The sequence below is a fragment of the Aphanomyces invadans genome (assembly GCF_000520115.1).
Source record: "Aphanomyces invadans strain NJM9701 unplaced genomic scaffold supercont1.1, whole genome shotgun sequence".
NCBI classification, from domain to species: Eukaryota; Oomycota; class Saprolegniomycetes; order Saprolegniales; family Verrucalvaceae; genus Aphanomyces; species Aphanomyces invadans.
This window is the reverse complement of record NW_008580146.1, coordinates 1,330,224-1,347,974: the sequence shown is the minus strand read 5'-3', so window position 1 is coordinate 1,347,974 and position 17,751 is coordinate 1,330,224. Positions and strand designations below refer to the sequence as shown.

The 17,751-nt window shown below is 56.5% G+C and overlaps 7 protein-coding genes across 12 annotated transcripts; 5 read left to right on the top strand and 2 right to left on the bottom strand.

Moving 5' to 3' along the window:
• Positions 1-482: 482 nt before the first annotated feature.
• Positions 483-2,192, top strand: H310_00396 (hypothetical protein). The gene has a single exon (XM_008863174.1). It carries the CDS (start codon positions 525-527, stop codon positions 2,031-2,033), a length of 1,509 nt encoding a protein of 502 aa, XP_008861396.1. The 5' UTR covers positions 483-524; the 3' UTR covers positions 2,034-2,192.
• Positions 2,193-2,672: 480 nt separating this feature from the next.
• On the top strand, positions 2,673-5,938 carry H310_00395. Of its 2 annotated transcripts, XM_008863173.1 has the most exons (7): positions 2,673-3,054; positions 3,117-3,248; positions 3,296-4,293; positions 4,344-4,826; positions 4,873-5,012; positions 5,067-5,209; positions 5,261-5,938. In XM_008863173.1, the coding sequence occupies exons 3-7, from the start codon at positions 3,601-3,603 to the stop codon at positions 5,866-5,868; spliced, it is 2,067 nt and encodes a 688-aa protein (XP_008861395.1). In that variant the 5' UTR covers positions 2,673-3,054; positions 3,117-3,248; positions 3,296-3,600; the 3' UTR covers positions 5,869-5,938. The 2 variants fall into 2 exon arrangements, with proteins under 2 accessions (XP_008861395.1, XP_008861394.1); XM_008863172.1 differs by having other exon boundaries at positions 2,673-3,248.
• Positions 5,937-8,799, bottom strand: H310_00394 (the record flags this gene model as incomplete). Of its 2 annotated transcripts, XM_008863170.1 has the most annotated exons (10): positions 8,740-8,799; positions 8,633-8,689; positions 8,536-8,581; positions 8,415-8,489; positions 8,174-8,369; positions 7,809-8,126; positions 6,940-7,749; positions 6,668-6,888; positions 6,364-6,621; positions 5,937-6,314 (listed from the first exon to the last, which is right to left on the bottom strand). In XM_008863170.1, exons 1-10 carry the CDS (start codon positions 8,754-8,756, stop codon positions 5,937-5,939), a joined length of 2,376 nt encoding a protein of 791 aa, XP_008861392.1. In that variant the 5' UTR covers positions 8,757-8,799. The 2 variants fall into 2 exon arrangements, with proteins under 2 accessions (XP_008861392.1, XP_008861393.1); XM_008863171.1 differs by lacking the exons at positions 8,536-8,581; positions 8,633-8,689; positions 8,740-8,799 and having other exon boundaries at positions 8,174-8,415.
• A 17-nt stretch (positions 8,800-8,816) lies between these two features.
• Positions 8,817-12,553, top strand: H310_00393 (hypothetical protein). The gene is made up of 14 exons (XM_008863169.1): positions 8,817-8,995; positions 9,047-9,140; positions 9,196-9,295; positions 9,345-9,688; positions 9,748-10,116; positions 10,164-10,286; positions 10,342-10,627; positions 10,671-10,795; positions 10,848-11,081; positions 11,128-11,357; positions 11,412-11,589; positions 11,645-12,037; positions 12,084-12,142; positions 12,188-12,553. The coding sequence occupies exons 1-14, from the start codon at positions 8,874-8,876 to the stop codon at positions 12,384-12,386; spliced, it is 2,856 nt and encodes a 951-aa protein (XP_008861391.1). The 5' UTR covers positions 8,817-8,873; the 3' UTR covers positions 12,387-12,553.
• A 107-nt stretch (positions 12,554-12,660) lies between these two features.
• On the top strand, positions 12,661-14,561 carry H310_00392. 2 transcript variants are annotated; one of them, XM_008863167.1, is made up of 8 exons: positions 12,661-12,935; positions 12,999-13,087; positions 13,137-13,356; positions 13,399-13,596; positions 13,656-13,866; positions 13,914-14,086; positions 14,149-14,243; positions 14,300-14,561. In XM_008863167.1, the coding sequence occupies exons 1-8, from the start codon at positions 12,690-12,692 to the stop codon at positions 14,442-14,444; spliced, it is 1,377 nt and encodes a 458-aa protein (XP_008861389.1). In that variant the 5' UTR covers positions 12,661-12,689; the 3' UTR covers positions 14,445-14,561. The 2 variants fall into 2 exon arrangements, with proteins under 2 accessions (XP_008861389.1, XP_008861390.1); XM_008863168.1 differs by having other exon boundaries at positions 12,999-13,356.
• Positions 14,562-14,735: 174 nt separating this feature from the next.
• On the bottom strand, positions 14,736-15,815 carry H310_00391 (hypothetical protein). The gene is made up of 2 exons (XM_008863166.1): positions 15,477-15,815; positions 14,736-15,416 (listed from the first exon to the last, which is right to left on the bottom strand). The coding sequence occupies exons 1-2, from the start codon at positions 15,768-15,770 to the stop codon at positions 14,856-14,858; spliced, it is 855 nt and encodes a 284-aa protein (XP_008861388.1). The 5' UTR covers positions 15,771-15,815; the 3' UTR covers positions 14,736-14,855.
• A 301-nt stretch (positions 15,816-16,116) lies between these two features.
• On the top strand, positions 16,117-17,654 carry H310_00390 (hypothetical protein). 3 transcript variants are annotated; one of them, XM_008863164.1, is made up of 3 exons: positions 16,117-16,935; positions 16,984-17,118; positions 17,173-17,654. In XM_008863164.1, exons 1-3 carry the CDS (start codon positions 16,130-16,132, stop codon positions 17,453-17,455), a joined length of 1,224 nt encoding a protein of 407 aa, XP_008861386.1. In that variant the 5' UTR covers positions 16,117-16,129; the 3' UTR covers positions 17,456-17,654. The 3 variants fall into 3 exon arrangements, with proteins under 3 accessions (XP_008861386.1, XP_008861387.1, XP_008861385.1); XM_008863165.1 differs by having other exon boundaries at positions 16,984-17,654; XM_008863163.1 differs by having other exon boundaries at positions 16,117-17,118.
• Positions 17,655-17,751: the final 97 nt, after the last annotated feature.

Genomic DNA, 17,751 nt, shown 5'->3' with positions numbered 1-17,751 from the left:
GGTGCGCGGCCTTTGTTTGGTGGTGGCTTTCGCCCTCTTGCTGCTGTACGCGGAGAAAAAGTAGAAATGAGCTGTCTCTGGTATGGATTGGGTGAAGTGCATCGTGTGTGAGTGAAGGGCTTTGTGAGTGCTGGTGTATTTCTTTATCTATTTGTCGAATCCATCTCATTGGGCCGATTGAATGGAAACACGTACATATATCATGATGTCTTGGCGGTTGTTTACCTTGGAGTATTGCCACGACATCGTAAACAATAAAAGAGGATGTACTTTTTGTTGTAGGGTTGATATTTCACAAATTTCAAGATATCGCAAAATCTCGATAAGTATATTGTGCGTCAGACGAAAGACTGCTGCCATTTCTTGCTTTTTCGAAGCCATCACTCACCATGTACTATGTCAACCATGTGGAAGAATGTTCTTTTATTCCATTCTAAAACACTCCAACACCATCACTCACCGTGCATCATTTGTGTTCGATGGACGCAATCGTGAACAAAGCTCACTTTTCAACTCGATAGGTCATGATGACTCCGTCGCCTACCCTCGTGATGGCCCCTGCTGTCACGTGGAATGGTGCGGCCTCTAACGCTACGTCGACGAGCAGCCGCGTCGATTTGTACTTTGGCGCTCTTCGCGGCACCTCTGAAGACCGTGTGTGCGACTTGGTCGCAGCGTCGTACAAGGAAGACCCGCTGCACACGCTCAAGATTGTGGCGTACCTTCGCGACTGCCGCGGCGGAAAGGGGGAGCGCACCGTCGCTCGGTTTGCTCTCAAGTGGCTGGCCATTCACCAGCCAGTCGAACTCATGCACAACTTAAAGCACTACGTTGCTGAATATGGTCGTTTCGACGACCTCTTGGCGCTCATGGGGACGCCAGTCGAAGCTGCGGCCTTGGACGTATTTGGCAACCAACTTCGAGAAGACCTTGCCGCATTGGGTCGCGGCGAGCCGGTCAGTCTCTGCGCCAAGTGGGTTCCATCCGAGAAGAAAGCCAGCGACAAGACCTCTCGCGTGACGAGCAAACTCGCCAAGAAAATGGGCCTCACATGCGCCTCACTGCGCAAGACGTACTTATCTCCTCTGCGGGCGTCGCTGCAGCTCCTCGAGCGATTCATGTGCGCCAAGGACTGGGACGCGATCGATCTGAACAAAGTACCGAGCGTCGCCATGCACATTCACGGCAAACCCAAACATGCATTCGAGCGGCATCTGAGCGACAAGTTCTCCGAGTGGAAGGCGGGCCTGGCGACGGGCAAGTCCAAAGTGAATGCGTCCGTGCTGTTTCCGCACCAAGTGGTCGAACAGTACTACAGAAATCGTGAGCTAGAGGCCGACCCCCTCGTGGAAGCACAGTGGCAAGTCATGCTGCAGCAAGGACGGGACCTCGGGACTCTGTCTCGGACGCTCGTCATGTCGGACGTGTCGGGGTCCATGGAAGGGTTGCCCATGCTGGTCTCGATTGCGCTGGGGCTGCTCATCTCTGAAGTTGCCGAGGGCGAGTTCAAGGGGCTCGTCCTCACGTTCGAAACGACTCCGCAGTTCCACGTCGTGGAAGGCAGCAACTTGAAAGAGCGTGTGGACAGCTTGGCGGGGGCGCCGTGGGGTGGCTCGACCAACTTCATGGCGGCGCTACGGCTCATCCTGGACACGGCGATGGCCAAGGCGGTTGCCCGCGACTCGATGCCCGCGAGACTCATCGTTGTGTCCGACATGCAGTTCGACCAGGCGGACCGCGCGTTTGAAACCAACTTCAAGGCGCTCCAGCGATTGTACAGCGAGGCCGGGTTCGACGTGCCCCACCTCGTGTTTTGGAACGTCCAGGGGGCCATCACCGACACCCCCGCGGTCGCATCCGACGTCAACGTGTCGCTCCTGTCGGGGTTTTCGCCAAGTGTGCTGAAGGCAGCGCTGACGGGGGAGGCGGTCACGCCCGCACACACCATGATGAACGCTATCTTGGACGCTCGCTACGATCTCATCCGACTGCCTTCGCACGACGCCGACGAGCCCGACGTCGAGCTCGTCTAAGTCGGTCCATAATTTATTCCATTGATGTACATCACTGTCGTTGCCGTCAAGATGCACCTGGCATTCGCTCGTCGTCGCCGTGGGCAAGTCGGTTCCATTACTATTCAGAACACGCGCTGGTGACCGAGATTTGTTGAGTATATTTCAAACACTTTGAGCTTCCTGGACTGGCTGCAGTTGCGCAAAGCACATGACCAATGCCGGTGGATACGGTTTGTATTGGAAGCTGTCCTTGCCCCCAAGATATCCTGAGGACGACCGGATCGACCACAGCACTTGGAGTTCACCTGGTGACTCAGCGACAGGGAGAATCAAGTTCAATCTCCCGGCGATCCCGTCGAGCGTTTATTCCATCCAAGAGGTACTGTGAGGTTTCGCAGGTATTGTATTCATGTCGAGCTGTGTGAAGGCACTACGTCAAGCCATGGCGCAGAGTCGGCTTCCGACCGGTAAGCTGGCTACGATGGTCTTTGCAACGCCTCAATGGCTCGTTGGCACTCACCAGCTAAACCCAGACTCAGTCAAGATGGTGTTCGTGTTGGCCGCTGCTCCTTTCGCCGCAGTGTTCGCACGTCCCGAAAGTTTCACCGTTATCCGGTCGTCGATCGATTATCCGGATATCCGCCCAATTCGAACACTTTCACCGCACCTGGCGTCCGATCAACCGTGTAAACATGGCGGACTCTGGCGGTGAGAGCTCCAGTAGCGGCAGCTCGTCGGACAACCTTCTCGTGCGAAAGCAGCGGCTTCTCGGTTCGACCGTGAAAAAGCAGATGATGCTGACACCAGACGCTATATGCGATCGTTGCGAAAGCTTGCTCGAGCCGGGTGGCGTAAGTTTCGCGTGCACGGGTGCGTGCTTTCGCAAGTTCCACACCACGTGTTGTCCGAACGAGATGCAGTCATCGTCGTGGCAATGCGTTGAGTGTCGGACAAACTCGCACCATTGCTTTGTGTGCCAGGACTCTGTTGAGGGGCGAAACCAGCATAGCGAACCGATCGTACAGTGCCGTGCTGCCGGGTGCGGCAAGTTCTACCACGTTTCGTGTGTGACGCGACTGCCTTTGACCCGTGTCCTTGAAGGCGATTTTGCGTTCATTTGTCCCTTGCATACGTGCCATCAATGCGAAGGCCAGAGCAGCGGCGCGACCGATCAAGCTATTCGATGCACGCGGTGTCCGCGGGCATACCACGCCACGTGCTTTCCGCCATCAGGTCGGTCCCTAGACACTCGACCCCCTTCAAAGTTCACAATTTTTTAGGCTTCAAGCGTTTATGTTCCACTCGCGGCCTGTGTCATGCCCATCTGAGCGCCACCGATCGACCAGCGGCGCTGTCATCCGTGGTGGACGACGACAAACGGGCCAAAAAAGAACACAAAAAGGACAAACGCGACAAGAAAAAGAAGAAAAAGAAAGACAAAAAGCAGAAAAAGGACAAAAAGTCAACCTCGGTCGACGACGCCCCAGGCAACACTGACCGCTCAACAGCGCCCCCATCCATTTCCGGTCTGGACTCGCTGCTCAATCCGACACAACCAGGATCCCTTCATCAGTCCGTCTTGTCCATGCCGTCGGTATTGAATGTCCCGACCGCACCCCTCCTTCTATCCCCTTTATCGACAACTTCGTCATCCACCATGCCGCTCTTTCGTCCGCTGCAAGAGCGAGCAAAGTCGGCGGTTGCATTGGGCAACCTCAAACCACCACCACCCGCCATGGAGCCTGTTCAAGCGTCCGTAAAACCCCCTTCGCCGCCACCGCCACCTGTAGAGCAGTCCACTCCGTTACCCCTCAACATTACGATTCCAACAGCGTCCGTTCCAGATACCGATGACGCCAAGGCGCTGAGTGCACGCAACAAGAAGAAGAAGAAAAGGAAACGAGTGCGCGCCGTCGTGGTGACGCCGACGGAGGAAGACGCCAAGTGGGTGCAATGCGACAAATGCAAAAAGTGGCGCACCGTGCCGGAAGAACTCGATCTTACAGCCATGTCCAACAAGGCATGGTACTGCCCCATGAACGACTGGGACGTGCGGTACGCGTCATGCGACGTTCCAGAAGAAGTCGTTGAACCGAAAGTGAAGAAAGCCAAGATAGACGACGACAACGACGACATGGAAGATTTTCCCGCGACCCCAAAAGCTATGGGGGGCACCGCCGCCCCAGCTGCGCTGGCGCAAGACACCGCGCAGTCACAGTCGTCAGCATCGGCGTCCATGTCTTTGGCATCCTCGACCTTCACCAAGTCGGAGCCAGAGGTCTGTCCGGAAGTATTCGCCTCGACAGGTTTCACAACGTCGTGTCGTAGAAAAAGGAAGTGAAATTGACCAAGAAGCAGCGCGCCAAGTTGAAAGCGAGTCAACCACGAGGACAAAAAGCAGCGTCTGCTGCAGGTGCAGTTGGTTCGCCCGGCGCAAAGGAAATTGAGTGGGTTCAGTGTGACGTCAAGTCGTGTGGCAAGTGGCGGGTCGTGCCGTCCTCCATCGACATTTCGTCGCTACCGATCAAGTGGTACTGCTCGCTCAACACGTGGGCGCCGTCGCTGGCCAACTGTTCCGTCGAGAATCCATCGGATGTCGAGTCGTTGTGGCAGAGCAAAGCTGTCAAGTCATCGCCCCCACCTACGAAACAAACGGCAGCAGCGGCGAATCGACAAGGCAAGAGTAGTCCACGAAACCAAAGCGTGCAGCTGCAAGGGTCCGTGCCCACCGTCGTCGACGTCGTGGCTACGTTGCCTTTGTCATCCGTGGACAGCGCGTCAGTCGACAGCCCCCTCGGCAAGGCCAAAAAGGTAGGTGCGGTTCATCCAAAACGAAATCTCTCAACTCAACAAACAGGTGAAAGCGCCCGAGTTGATGCCGGTCTTGGAATGGGCGCAGTGCGAAAAGTGCAACAAGTGGCGAAAACTCCCCGCCCACGTCAAGTCGGCCAACCTACCAGACAAATGGTATTGCTCCTTGAACCACTGGAACCCAGCGTACGACATGCACGCCATGAAATGCGACGTGCTCATGGCGGCCGGACATTGTAGAGTCGCGAGCTGCAGTGTCCCGGAAGAGACAGATCAAGAGCACGTGCCTGCGCGGGCTCCCATCCCAATTGGACCTCGTCCTAAGAGAGGCAAGCTGTGCTACCGGGAGCTTTTGTATGCAGGCAACGGCCAACTTCGCAAAGGTGCTCGATACAAAGTGGTGGCCAGCACAGTTTGACGGTGTGGGTTTGTAGCGTTTACGGAAGAGTCGTCCACGTTATCGTTTGAATACGAAGGCAAACTGTACCATCGCGACGACCAGTACCGCAATAGCTCCATGTACTTGGCGCCGTCCGCGTCGGGACCACCCAAACCTTCGGCGGACGAGGTACAGGATTGCACAAACGCCATCGACTCGACCGACAGCAGCGCCGGGTTGTCCCAACCAGAAGAAGACCATCTCAAGTATCTGCTGCACGGGATTCTGAAAGCCGACACCGAACAAGCGGGAAAAAGCATGCTCGATTTGGTGGCGGCTCTCCACAATGACAAAGCTGTGGTTCGACATCCTCCGGTCTATTACTCGTATGCGACGGTCGCCCGCGCTGTCCAAGCGATGGTGGCGTCGGGGGACATGGAAGAGTTTCGCGACGACCGCTTGGTGACGGTGACCGTTCCGATGCAAATCAGCTCGTATGCCAGTGCGTACTACGTGGCAGGCGAGAGCAACCACGAGAATCGGACGTGGAAGGAGCGGCACACGGGTCCGCACCTCCTGTATCGGCGCCGGATTCAGTACAAGAAACCCCTCAAGCTTGCCAAGCCGTGGAAGCAACAGGGATTTGCAGGGTGGGGGGCTTGACCCGATATCACGAGATAGACTAGACCGTGTTTGTGTTATCGATGGTGTGTACGCATCCACGAACGACGTCACCACATCGAGTTGAGCGCCTTCAACACGTCTGCCCGCCGTTTGGCGAGGCGGGCGTCGCGTTCAGCTGCGACGCTCTGATGCTTTTGCAGGACGCGCATGTAAATTGAATGCAAACTCTTGGCGGGGGGAGGCACGGCGGCATTCAAACTGCAGCTCACAGGCAATGCCGTGGACGGTGTCGTCGACCCTTCTCGCCCAAGAAGCAACGTTGCCGAGCCATGCACAGACGGCTGTCGCGTGCGAGCAAGGTGCGATGTTGGAGGGAGTCCAGCCTTCGATGGAGGGGACGGAGTCGGCTTTGAAGTCGCTGTCGGAGCAGCTGGGGTGCTGACCGGCGCGACCTTGTCCAAAAAGTTGCTGGGAGAACTCCAGGCCTAGGACGTCGATCACTGCGACCGAACAAAGGACGAAGACTCCTCGTACACTTCGAGGAAAGCACGTCGATAAGATCGACGTGGACGAGAACGAGTTTAGTTGAATAGTTCGCACGCTGTCGTCGGCAACGTGCTTGTCGTGAGTCGTTGGCACGTACACGACATCTCCGATCACAAAAGGGTGGACCCCCGACAACGAATCGAATGGAAAGTCAGGGCGTTGGTCATCCAAACTCAAGCTCCCAATGACGTCGCCGGTCCTGCAGTCTACAACTGTGAATGTGCCGTCGGCGTGCCCGAGAATTGTCTACTCACAGCGCCATCGTGAGAATGCCAAGAGGACGACGACGAACCAAAGGAACGTCCGCAAGGGTTGCCACGGAAGTGTAGGGTGGTGTGCCAGGCTCGCCAGTGCGAACCCGCACGAGCGACTTGTGCGACGCGTTGCCTCCACACGAAGGCCCATCGCCCCGGAGCGAGTAGAAGTGGACTTGATTGCCCTTGGACAAACTCACTAGGCAGTCCGTTTTGAACAGCGCCAGAGCCACGACAGGAGCGCTGTGGCAGCCCAACCCTACAACAGCGGGCAAGCTGAGTCTACAATGGAAGCGACGCGAATATGCACCTGAATGCTCGACATGCAAACGGGTATCCCACGCAACGACACTGCCACTTTCAAGCCCGAGGACAAGGAGGGTCGCGCTAGCGTCGAGTGCGGCGCACGTCACTGTGGACGAGAGTACCACGGACGTGGACGCGCAGTTTGGAGGGGTAAGCGCAGAAGGTGATGCTTCCAGCCGATATTGCAGTGTTTTGAATTGACTAGCAAGCACGATGCCCGTGGTTGTTGGGGGAGTTGTCGGAGGCTGGCGTGACGATGCGTCGACCAAAAACGCCAGGAACAAGTAGGACGCGTAGACGGCAGACGGGGCGACTGCCACGGGCGCTTCCTCGACGGCATGGTCCTTGCCCCCCTTCGCGCCCCCTCTGTCCTTGTGCTTGTCGGGTTTGGCGGGGACAGGAGCAGTAGCAACCTCCTGCATCGTGGATTTCGTTGGCGGATGGATGCCATAGGACGCAGGATCGACGTGCAATGCCAGGTGGGAGGCGTCCAGCATGAGCACATTTCCGCTCTCGATATCTGCGGTGGCTCCTGCAGTGCGATACACCTCAACCATGCCGGATTCGAATTGGACAGCCATGTGGGATACATCGTCGGCCAAGACAAGGCCCACGACGCGGTCCATGGAGGCCAGAGTGCATCGAAGTGTCGTGGTGGCGCCATCGGTAGCGTACATGTGGACTAAGCTTTCAAGTGCGTCCATCGCAGGGTCGGGAACATCGGGTTGCGCTGGTACGCCGTCTATGGGGGGCGGGGGTGAAGGTTTGGGTACCTTCCACGCTGCCACACTGAAGAATGTCCGCTTGATGAGACCTACCATCGCCATCAAACGCCAAAGAGGACATGAAGAAGGGGAGAGGGGGACGATGTACCAAGGCGAATGGGTATGAGTGCCGAGAGACAATGAACTTGAAGCCGAGGGGATGGAAAAAGGGGGGTCGTCGGGGCCATGGTTTGAGTCCCGTTCGATTGAAGCAGTTCCAACGATGTATAGCCGTGCAGAATCCCGATCATGTCGCGGTCGCCACTGACGCGAACTGGCGACGGTAGCGTCGGAACTGTGATGTCAAGCCTTGCCACTGCGTTTGGCGGGCTGAGCAGGGCCTTGGCTTCCTTCTCTCGAAGGTCTGCATTCAGTTGTCCTTGCAGCAGCTTGTACGTGATGGAGGACGTAATCGCTCCCCACGCCCCTGAGCACCCGTGAGAAGTAGGCTGGCTCAAGAATACGATGCTGTACGGTCGAGGATGTCGTTTTCTAGGATCTTGGCTAGCATGCGGAATGGCTGCGGCAGCATTGCAAACGTGAGGTCGGGATCGACGTGGTCGGGGGGCCGCTGCAGGTCCAAGTAGTTGAAGAACGATTTGAGCGAGATGAGTCCAGACGGGGACGAAAAGTGCCGCAGCAGGGGCTTTTCATCTTCCGTCAAGCGAATCTAAGACAGAAGCGAAGGTGGAGATCAAAACTTGGTTTCAAATACCCCTTTCGAAGCCAATGTTTTGAAAAACACTGGAGGGGGCACAAGGTCTTTTGACGCCTGACTCTCGTCTGGAGTCTACGCAAGTCACGTGTCAGCGCCACTCGAGGCATGACACACTGACATCGAATACACGCTCGACGTCCACTTTCAAGGCCACGCACTGTTCCCTGCGAAGGAGATGGGGGATCAGGAGATTGGAAGATCTGCACGCAACTCACCGCAGCCGTAGTTTTAGCGCGTGCCGGCGCTGGGCCTCGATGGCCGTCTGGCTTGGTCTACAACATGCGATTCATCGCGAGTGCCGCATCGATGGATCACGTCGTACGGCGGGGAGTCGTCCATGCCGCTGTGGGACGGACGCGTGAACCTGACAATGGGGAAGGACAGTTTCGTACGACAGTTTCAGCACCTTCACGAGTACACCTCCGGTTACACCGCGCAACTCGACCGACGGGCTGCATGGACGAGGCAAGCGGAGGCTCGTCCAATGTTTCATTCGACTCTTATAATCGCGCGCTGCGCAAGGGACGGCATCCCCGGTCGTTTGGCCGAGAGGATACGTCGACGCTGTGGAACGCGCTGTACGTCACTGAGCTTGTGGCGCTCGCCAACTGATTCCTCCTCTGGAGTAGAAAAACTTCGGCCGACCGAGTTGCGAACGTTCGGTTTGGCCAAAAGCTGGGTTCTGTCGTGGACAAAGACAACTCGCCGTCCCCTGGCATGCCCGTACGATGCCGTGCTCGACTCGCATGTCCAATATGTGGGATGTGGCTGTGTCTAGTTGAGTCGAGTGGATTCTGTCGTGTCGCCACTGCTCCCTGATGGCAGAGACGAAGGCAGTCCAAGCCACATGGGTCGCCAGAGCTTTTCTCGCGGCCGGGGTATGACCTTCATGCAAGCGTCGCAAACGCTTCACGACCATTGCACCAGGCAAACCCCCCGGGACGTACTCATCGTCGCCCGAGAAGAGAGACGTGCTGCGCCGAAGCAAGAAGAAGCAACATCACAACGGAAGCTTGGACGACGTCGTGAGGCGCATTCAGGCCTTGGGGACGACGCCCATGTCGTCGTCGTCGCCTACCCTCGACCCCAAGGCTGTATCCGCTGTGCCGGCCGCAACGTCCGGCCAGCCCCCGTCATCCTCGTCTGCATCGTCCAACGCGAACGACATTGACACAGCCAAACTACGCAACGACTTCAGCGCCCAAAGTGACGCGCGGATATACTTTGGCAGCACTGTCGCGTTCGAGCTCTTCAACGGTGACATGATGATGGTACTTCGACAACTGATGGAGTGCCACGCCACTGCGTCTGAAGAATGTGTCGTGGGCAGGTGTCTGTGGCGGACAGCACGGTCGTGATCCATCCGCTTGAGCACATCAGGCATCAAGCACGCGGGGCACGGGACAAATTGCTTTTCACGCTTGTAAACTTGCACGAACTGCGCAGCGCCAATGCGATCAAGTATGGCGACAGCGTATGGCTGCAAATCAGTGTCGGGACGGGCGAAACGTCGTGGGAGCAAGGAGGCGTCCTCGGTGCCAAAGTCCGCAAGGTGCCGGAGCTCCATGCGCTGACGCTGACGCAAAAGCGGCCGGGAAACTCCCTGGATGTTGGGGGCCAAGATGGCGGCGACCACCACGAGCCTGACCTGTTGACGAATGTGGGGTTTCCCGTCCCGGTCAAGGCATATTTACCCAAGGTTGGACCGTCCATCCTCCTCCATGACGGACGTTTGCATCGTCGTAGACGCGGGAAGACTCGACGGATTCCCAGATCGACGACATGCAAGCCCGACTGCGCAACAAATCGAGCCGCATGCTCGGGCGGTGGATCATTCGGTCGGCGGTCGCAAACCCCAACGCGAAAGACGTGAGGTTTCCACGAGGGTGGAGCCACGTGACGTCATCGGACCGTGGCGCGATAGGACTACGTGTACAACAACCATGAAATTTTCTTGGAGCAAGACTGGTTTTACCTCGGGGCGGGCACCGATCCGATGACGAAAGCCCCCGTCGCAGTCCTCCGGGAGCTGCCCCCGCCAAAGAACCACAAACTGGGCGAGTATATCGTCGAGCGACGGACGGCGTGGAAGGTCCGGCTCGTGGACTCGTCCAACGGAGGTCTGGGGTTGAGCCTCGTCCAGCAGCAGATGGAGCGGTTGCTCTTTAAAGCCAAGACGCAGCTCAAGGCGTCCGAGCGCATGCGAGATGGTTTGCAAACCGTGGCGTGAACGATGCATGACGTGCTGCATAGGAGACGCCCGAAGCTACAGCAACGGCCTCCACGGCGGGCAAAACTTTTCGAAACAGATTCGACAACACATCCAAACGATCACAGCCGCCAGCGACCAGGCGTATATCGGTCTCCAGCAAGACCGAGTGAGCGCTCTTGACACGGCGGCAGCACCACATTTAACCACGTTGTGTACAGGTGTGCAACTTGAATGCGTACTTCGAGTCGAAGATTGCCGCGATGGGCGACGGCGTTGGCCGTGGAAAGCTGCAACTGACCCCTCTCGGTCGAGCGCGTGGCCCGCTGCGATCGAGTGCGTCCGAGTTGACGCTGGAGAGTGGATCGGGAGGTAGCGGATCGGTCCTCCAAGGCTCGCGTTCGATGGCATCGCTGGCAGCATCATCGTCGTCGTCACCATCGACCGATTCGGGGGTATGGCATGGCTGGAGACTGGTCTGATCGTTGTGCACGGTTGTAGGTGCACGTGTGCAACTTGTGCGTGTCGAATCGAAGGTTTGATCTGTGTACCCATGACCACGACGTGTCGCGTTTGGTGTCGAAGGGCGAGCCGCTTCAACGTGGTCCGTCCACTGGTCCAAGCTATTCTAGAACTGCATCCGATCGATCGCTGCTGACGACGGCAGAACAAGCAGCGCGAGCGAAGCACATCGAAGCAGCAGACATGCGGGAACGAGACCGCATCATGCGGTAGGTGTTGTCCACAGTGCGACGAGCGTACGTTCAAATGCAGGGATCGACTAGACTCCTCGGAGACCAGGACGCACGGCTTTTGGGCGTGATCAAGACGGCGGAGCACCAGACAGCCATGGCTGCCATTCAAAGTCGAACGCACCATGACTTTTCCGAAGACGATGTCCCGCATTTCATCAACAAAATGTCCGTGCGACACAAGCGCCACCTACCGCCACCATCCGACGGGGTACGCACTCGGCGCTGCCTACAACATTCTGGTGACCAAAGCGGCGGTCATGTAGCTGCCAGATATCGATGAGCTGCGGCGACACCTCACCGAGGCCAAACCAAAAAGGTTGTTCGCAGACGACGACGAGCACGACGAAGGTGGCGACGAGAGAGACGAAGCAGCTAGCGACGTCGACACCAGTGGCGACGACAGAGACGATGACCGAAACAGCGGTGCATCCAGCGATACAGACGACGACTTCATCACGGAAGATGAGATTCAAATGCTCGACTTTGTCAACGTCGAAAAGGCCAGTGCCCTGTACGCGAACGACGAGAAGGCGTTGCTGGAGATGCTGATCGGGTTTGCCGACCTCGCGTTGCATCGAGTCGTGCCGCAGCTCAAGGAAGCACTCCATACACACAACAAAGCGAGTTTGCTTGAGACGGCGGACTTTCTCGCGCGGGTACCTGCGAGTCGGCAAGGGCGAATGTATCACGTGCGGATTATAGGCGGCAGAGTTTGTCGTGGCACGGCGCATCCAAGTGCACGTCATGGGGCTTATCCAGAGGTAAATCTATGATACAGCTCACACGAAGCGTGAACGAACGAGTAGCGTGGCGACGAGCAATGTGGACGATTTCACTGGTATCGAACCGAGCTTGAATCGACTGGTGAAGGAAGTCGAAGGCACCGCGCAGTTTGTTGAGACGTTTAAGGCGAAGAATCGTGCGCACCAACCCACCGCCGCGCCGCTTTCCATCGATGAACGAGGTGACGATGGCGTCGCCGACGACACCGCCGCGAACCGATGAAATGAACTTCAACGTCATTTCAAACGTGTTTCAAACGACTTGCCATGGATTGGCGAGTGCGCACATGATAGGCTGGCTGTCTTCGTCGCGTACACGTACTATAGTAAAGCTACGTCGTGCATGAGAAGAGAGTCGTAATATCATGGGTTGGGCGCTAAGCTTTCATCTGGCCCTTGTTATGTCGCATCTTAAGGACGCATGCAGTATTTAAAATGCGGTCGTCACATGTTCGAAACGTGTTTCGAACATCCACTGCCCAAGACCAGCGATGTTCAAGTATTTGGTGGTAAGAGCAGGACGAACATGTCGGCGGTGAATGTGGACTTGGTGCTGAGTGCTCGCCATGTCGTGCCGGTGGTCCCTGAGGGAATCGTATTGGACAACCACTCGATCGTTGTCAAGGATGGCATCATCGTGGCCATCGTACCCACGGCAGACGTGGAAGGAGCGTTCGTCGCCGCCGAAACCTTGGCATTGTCCGACCACATCCTGATTCCCGGCCTCGTCAATGCGCACACGCATTCGTCCATGACCCTTCTTCGAGGGCTCGTACGTAAATCACGTCTTTCTCTCCCTCGAAAGCACTGCCACTCCGTCTGACGTCGCGCATAGGCGGATGACAAACCTCTCTGTGAATGGCTCATGGAAGACATTTTCCCTGCCGAGGGCAAGTTTGTCAGCGACGAGTTTGTCCGTGACGGGTGCTGCTCCTTTTACCTAAGCTAGTTGATTGAGGCCGGTGTGCTATAGCACGTTGCACTCGGCGGCGGAAATGATTCGCAGTGGCACGACGTGCGCGAACGAAATGTACTTCTTCCCGGATGCCGCTGCATCAACGTTCGAGGCTGTCGGGCTTCGGGCACTCGTCGGTCAAGTCGTGATGGAGTTCCCAACGGCGTATGGGAATGGTCCGGCCGACTACTTTGCCAAGGCTCGCGCGATGTTCACCAAGTACAAGGACTCGTCGTTGGTACGGAAAGCGTCTTTCGCCGTGCATGTCACACGCAACTAGATCACTCTCGCCATGGCGCCGCACGCTCCGTACACAGTGTCGGACGCGTCGTTCGAGCAAGTCGTGGCGCTATCGCGCGAGTTCAATGCACGAATTCACCTGCATCTCCATGAAACAGAAGCCGAATGTGTCGACAGCACACACAAGACGCCATCCATGATGTGCCATCAGTCTGCCGAGCACTGCCGCCCGTTGAAAGTGAGTCATGTCTTTGGTCGATGGGACGACCTTGGTACCGTGTGGAATTCGTCGAGTAGAACATGCAGCGCCTCGGAGTCCTAAATGACCAACTCATTGCGGCCCACATGACGCAACTCACGGACGACGAAATTGCCGCCGTCGCCGCGGCCGGGACGCACGTTTCGCATTGCCCCACGTCCAACTTGAAGCTCGCGTCGGGACTTTGCCGTGTCTCGGACCTGCTGGCAAAGGGCGTGAATGTTGCGATCGGGACGGACGGTGCCGCCAGTACGTCGTCCATGGGAAGAATTATCAAGTGCTGACGACCAATGCAGGCAACAACACACTCAACATGTTTGCCGAGATGAAGATGGCGGCCATCCTTGCCAAGGCCGAGTCCAAAGTTAGCACGAGTGTGCCCGCAGCCACGGCGCTGCGCATGGCGACGTTGAATGGGGCCAAGGCGCTGGGACTCGACGCCAAGATCGGATCGCTTGAAGTGGGCAAAGTATGGACACTTGTTGGCTTGACTGGTGCGGATATGGATTGCTCACGGCCGATGGTGTTTAGTTCGCAGATATTGTCGCCGTGAGCACAGACTGCGTCGAAATGCTGCCCATGTACAGCGCCATTAGCCACTTGGTGTACGCTGCCGGCCGTGAAAAGTACGTCGCGCCCCAACTCGACGTTCCTTTGTCGTCACGAATCGTGTCGGCTGTAGTGTGTCGGACGTGTGGGTGGCTGGGAAGCGCCTTCTTGCCAACCGTATTCTCACCACGATCGATGAAGTCGAAGTCAAGCAACACTGCAAAAAGTGGCACGACGCGATCCGCGACCATCACGCTGAGATGATCGCGTCCAAGTAGAAATCTTTTCAAGAAGAGGATGGCTCTTCCATTTGGTCAATGTCCTCACGATTGTGACGTTGCGGCTTCCTTGAGCCCTGAAGCACGTCGCTATCGATAGGCAGTACCCATTTCAGGGACATGGTGGGCTGATGAACGCCGCGAGCTCTGCCGTCGACGGTTAGACGTACAAGTCCAAAGTAGGGATGGTCCAAACTTGGATCTTCCCAGTGGGTCGGGCTTGGAGGCGCGCTGTAGGCTGCAATTTTCCCACGGCAGTTGGTGCATTCGCTTCCACACTTTCTGTGCTGCCACAGAAGCCCACGTTAGATTGTGGTGTATTGGAGGAGGCAGGAGGGACCCTGGTGTGGTCAAATGTGTGTGTGTTATCTGAACACCTCTAAAAGTTACAAAACGTCGGGGACGGGCTATCTACGGAGGCACAACCTTGACGACCACTTCTGCTACGTGGGGTTCAAGGTATTCGGCGAGTTCGGCTTGGGTGACCCAGAGGTAGTCGGCGGCCTTGGCTTTGTTCAGGTTCACAACGCCTTCGTTGCCAAATGTCTGCGCTTTCAAGAAGAACATCTTCGTGCCGTGCACCTTGCCGTCAAAATCGGGCTCATTTTCGTGGCTGACGACCAAGTGGCCCATGGGAGCATTCCCCACAGGATACGCTTCGACTTGATCGCCGATCGTGTCTGCCAGTTCGCGGAACGCCGCATCGCGCATGGTTTCATCAGCAGCCTTCTCCGTCGTGGGGAGTGTCCACTTGAGCGAGACAGGGTCTTGCACAATCAGGAACACGCGTTGCTTGAGCGCGCGGTTCAACGAGTGGCGGTTGTTGGTGGCGTCATCTTCTGTTTCACGCTTGGCCAGTTGGAATCCATCGCCGACCAGTTCGTCTTCGTTCCATTCCGACAAGAACGGAGCATCCTCCGGTTCGACGTCAACGGCACCTGGTTCTTTGAACCAAAAGTCCTTTGGAAGGCGCTACAAGATGGAAACTGAGAAATTCATCTCGAACGATCGTTCAGCACGAGATAATCGTACCATCGCTTCCTTGATTTCGATCTTGTGTTTCATGCGGTAGTACGCTTCTTCCCACGGCTCCATGTCGGGCAGAATCAGCGGCAGACGTTCCAAGATGCTCGCAAACACGATGCGGTACGTTTTGCCGTCGTCGACAAGCGGCAGCAATTGGTTCATCTTGTGCGACGGTCCCCGAGATCGATGTGGGGCCTTGGCATTCGCTGGCTTGATCAAAGTCTTATTGGCCTTCTTGCTCGATTTCGACGCGAACTGCCGCGTCAGAGGCACCGCCTGGAAGAGGACGCGCTGCATCATGTCGACTGTGGTGCACCAACAAGTTCACGCGAATAGCTGGTGGAGAACGTCCCCCTGCCGAGCGCATCACTCGCCCCTGATTGGTGTAATTTTCAGCCAATCTGGTGCGACTCCGCACTGCTCGTTTTGAAGGACCCGGAATGAATTCCGCATAGTAGACTTGGAATTTGTATGCAATTCAATTCCATTTCTTTTCGCGGTGTTTCAAACCAATTTCGCACCAAATTGTTCAGGTGTATATTTTGACGAGCCTGCGTTGATACACCTAGCTTCGGCGCTGAACAGTCAAGGGTGAGGTATTTGTTTCGTAGGAGACGTCTACTATATGTTTCGAATGGCGCTCACGCTGACAGCGCGACATGATCCGACGGAGTTTGCGCGTGGCCTCGATCTCGGCGGGTTCGACATCCGCCACCGCTGCAATGAAGACCGCTGCCAACGTAAAGAAGAGAATAGTTGATGAGATCAAGGTAGAAGCAACGAAAAAGGGGAAGCTAGAAGTGATGACGGAAGAGAAGGTGAAGCCCTCAAAGCGTGCGAAAAGAGTGAAACCGGAACTGAAGGCGTCCCCTGTGGATGACGTCGGTACCCCTTCTGCGTCCCCGCTTCCTTCAAAACCCAAGAAGGTTTCCAAGAAGGACGAGGAGAAAGCCACCCAACTGAACTCGTACCTGTCTCATATTCAGGCAAGGCGAGAGAATACTGCGCACTCCCAGAAGCTTGTTGGTGCCCATGTGTCAGGTGCCAATGGACTCGAGAATGTCGTGTTCAATGCTGCGAAAATCGGTGCGAGGGCGTTCGCCTTCTTTACCAGGTCGCATCGCTCATGGTCGTGTAAACCGTTGACTCAGGACACCATCACTGCCTTCCATGCCGCCATGAAGCGCTTTGGATACGCTCCTGGCGACGTTGTGCCCCATGGGAGCTACCTCCTCAACTGCGGGTCACCTGACGTAGACGTGCTGCAGAAGAGTAGGGAAGGCCTCCTCGACGAGGTGCGGCGGTGTGAAGCGCTGGGTCTCTCGCTGTACAATTTCCATCCTGGCGCTACCAAGAACGAGATCACCGTCGAAGAGTGCCTCGACCTGATCGCCGAAAGCATCGAGCTTACACTGAAGCAGACGAAGGGGGTCACCATCCTCGTCGAGAACATGAGCAACCAGGGGTGCGTCCTTCTCTCCATCGTCGTGATTCACTTTTGGTTCCGACCTAGGTCAACCATTGGCGGGCCGTTCACCCACCTTCGCGGCATCATCGACCGTGTGTCTGAGCCGCACCGGGATCGCGTCGGCGTGTGTTTAGACACCTGTCATGCCTTTGCGGCCGGCTGGGACCTCCGCGATGATGAGTACGCTGCTGCGCATGACACGAGGTGGCTCTTCTCGTCATGATATTGATGTAGATACGAGAAAACCATGGCCGAGTTTGACGCGACTGTTGGGTTCAAGTACCTCAAAGCAGTTCACTTGAACGACTCGCAAGGAGAGGTTGGGTGCCATGTTGACCGGCACGAAAAGATCGGTCGTGGTCATGTCGGTCTGAAGTCGTTTCGTCGGCTCATGAACGATCCACGGTTTAATCACATCCCCATGATCCTCGAGACGCCTTACGTCGACGATGACGGCTACGAAGCCGAGATCTCGCTGCTATACTCGCTTTACGACAAGGACATCGTTCAGTCGTAGCACATCCAAGGTGGTCAGATATGGCTTGGAGTGATCTTTTCCTCTTCCTCGATGAATATTTGGAGCTTCCATCCGTCGAGTCGACATGCATGCGCATGGCGAGAGGCTCAAGAGCAAAAACGAATAGCAGTAGAGGAGTGTGCACAGCGATAGTGTTCACAGCCCTGCATCGCACCACCGCGTCTCTCGAGGGCCGCCGGGATCGTTCTTGAAATGGACATTTTTACTCCCTCGGCGTGCCAAACGTGTCCTTTTCCGTTAGTTTGTGCGTTTGAAACACGTTTGAAACGACATAG

What these genes read in the sequence shown, in the direction of transcription:
- H310_00396 (XM_008863174.1), top strand. Translation starts at nt 525, where the DNA reads ATGATGACTCCGTCGCCTACCCTCGTGATGGCCCCTGCTGTCACGTGG.
- H310_00395 (XM_008863172.1), top strand. Translation starts at nt 2,708, where the DNA reads ATGGCGGACTCTGGCGGTGAGAGCTCCAGTAGCGGCAGCTCGTCGGAC. An exon ending in CACGTGCTTTCCGCCATCAG is followed by an intron (nt 3,249 to 3,295) that starts GTCGGTCCCTAG and finishes ACAATTTTTTAG; the next exon opens with GCTTCAAGCGTTTATGTTCC. An exon ending in CCCTCGGCAAGGCCAAAAAG is followed by an intron (nt 4,827 to 4,872) that starts GTAGGTGCGGTT and finishes CTCAACAAACAG; the next exon opens with GTGAAAGCGCCCGAGTTGAT.
- H310_00393 (XM_008863169.1), top strand. Translation starts at nt 8,874, where the DNA reads ATGGACGAGGCAAGCGGAGGCTCGTCCAATGTTTCATTCGACTCTTAT. An exon ending in TCGACGCTGTGGAACGCGCT is followed by an intron (nt 8,996 to 9,046) that starts GTACGTCACTGA and finishes CCTCTGGAGTAG; the next exon opens with AAAAACTTCGGCCGACCGAG. An exon ending in CGCCGTCCCCTGGCATGCCC is followed by an intron (nt 9,141 to 9,195) that starts GTACGATGCCGT and finishes GGCTGTGTCTAG; the next exon opens with TTGAGTCGAGTGGATTCTGT.
- H310_00392 (XM_008863167.1), top strand. Translation starts at nt 12,690, where the DNA reads ATGTCGGCGGTGAATGTGGACTTGGTGCTGAGTGCTCGCCATGTCGTG. An exon ending in CGGGACGGACGGTGCCGCCA is followed by an intron (nt 13,867 to 13,913) that starts GTACGTCGTCCA and finishes CGACCAATGCAG; the next exon opens with GCAACAACACACTCAACATG. An exon ending in GATCGCTTGAAGTGGGCAAA is followed by an intron (nt 14,087 to 14,148) that starts GTATGGACACTT and finishes GATGGTGTTTAG; the next exon opens with TTCGCAGATATTGTCGCCGT.
- H310_00391 (XM_008863166.1), bottom strand. Translation starts at nt 15,770, where the DNA reads ATGATGCAGCGCGTCCTCTTCCAGGCGGTGCCTCTGACGCGGCAGTTC. An exon ending in TCGAAATCAAGGAAGCGATG is followed by an intron (nt 15,417 to 15,476) that starts GTACGATTATCT and finishes TCCATCTTGTAG; the next exon opens with CGCCTTCCAAAGGACTTTTG.
- H310_00390 (XM_008863163.1), top strand. Translation starts at nt 16,130, where the DNA reads ATGATCCGACGGAGTTTGCGCGTGGCCTCGATCTCGGCGGGTTCGACA. An exon ending in TGGGACCTCCGCGATGATGA is followed by an intron (nt 17,119 to 17,172) that starts GTACGCTGCTGC and finishes ATATTGATGTAG; the next exon opens with ATACGAGAAAACCATGGCCG.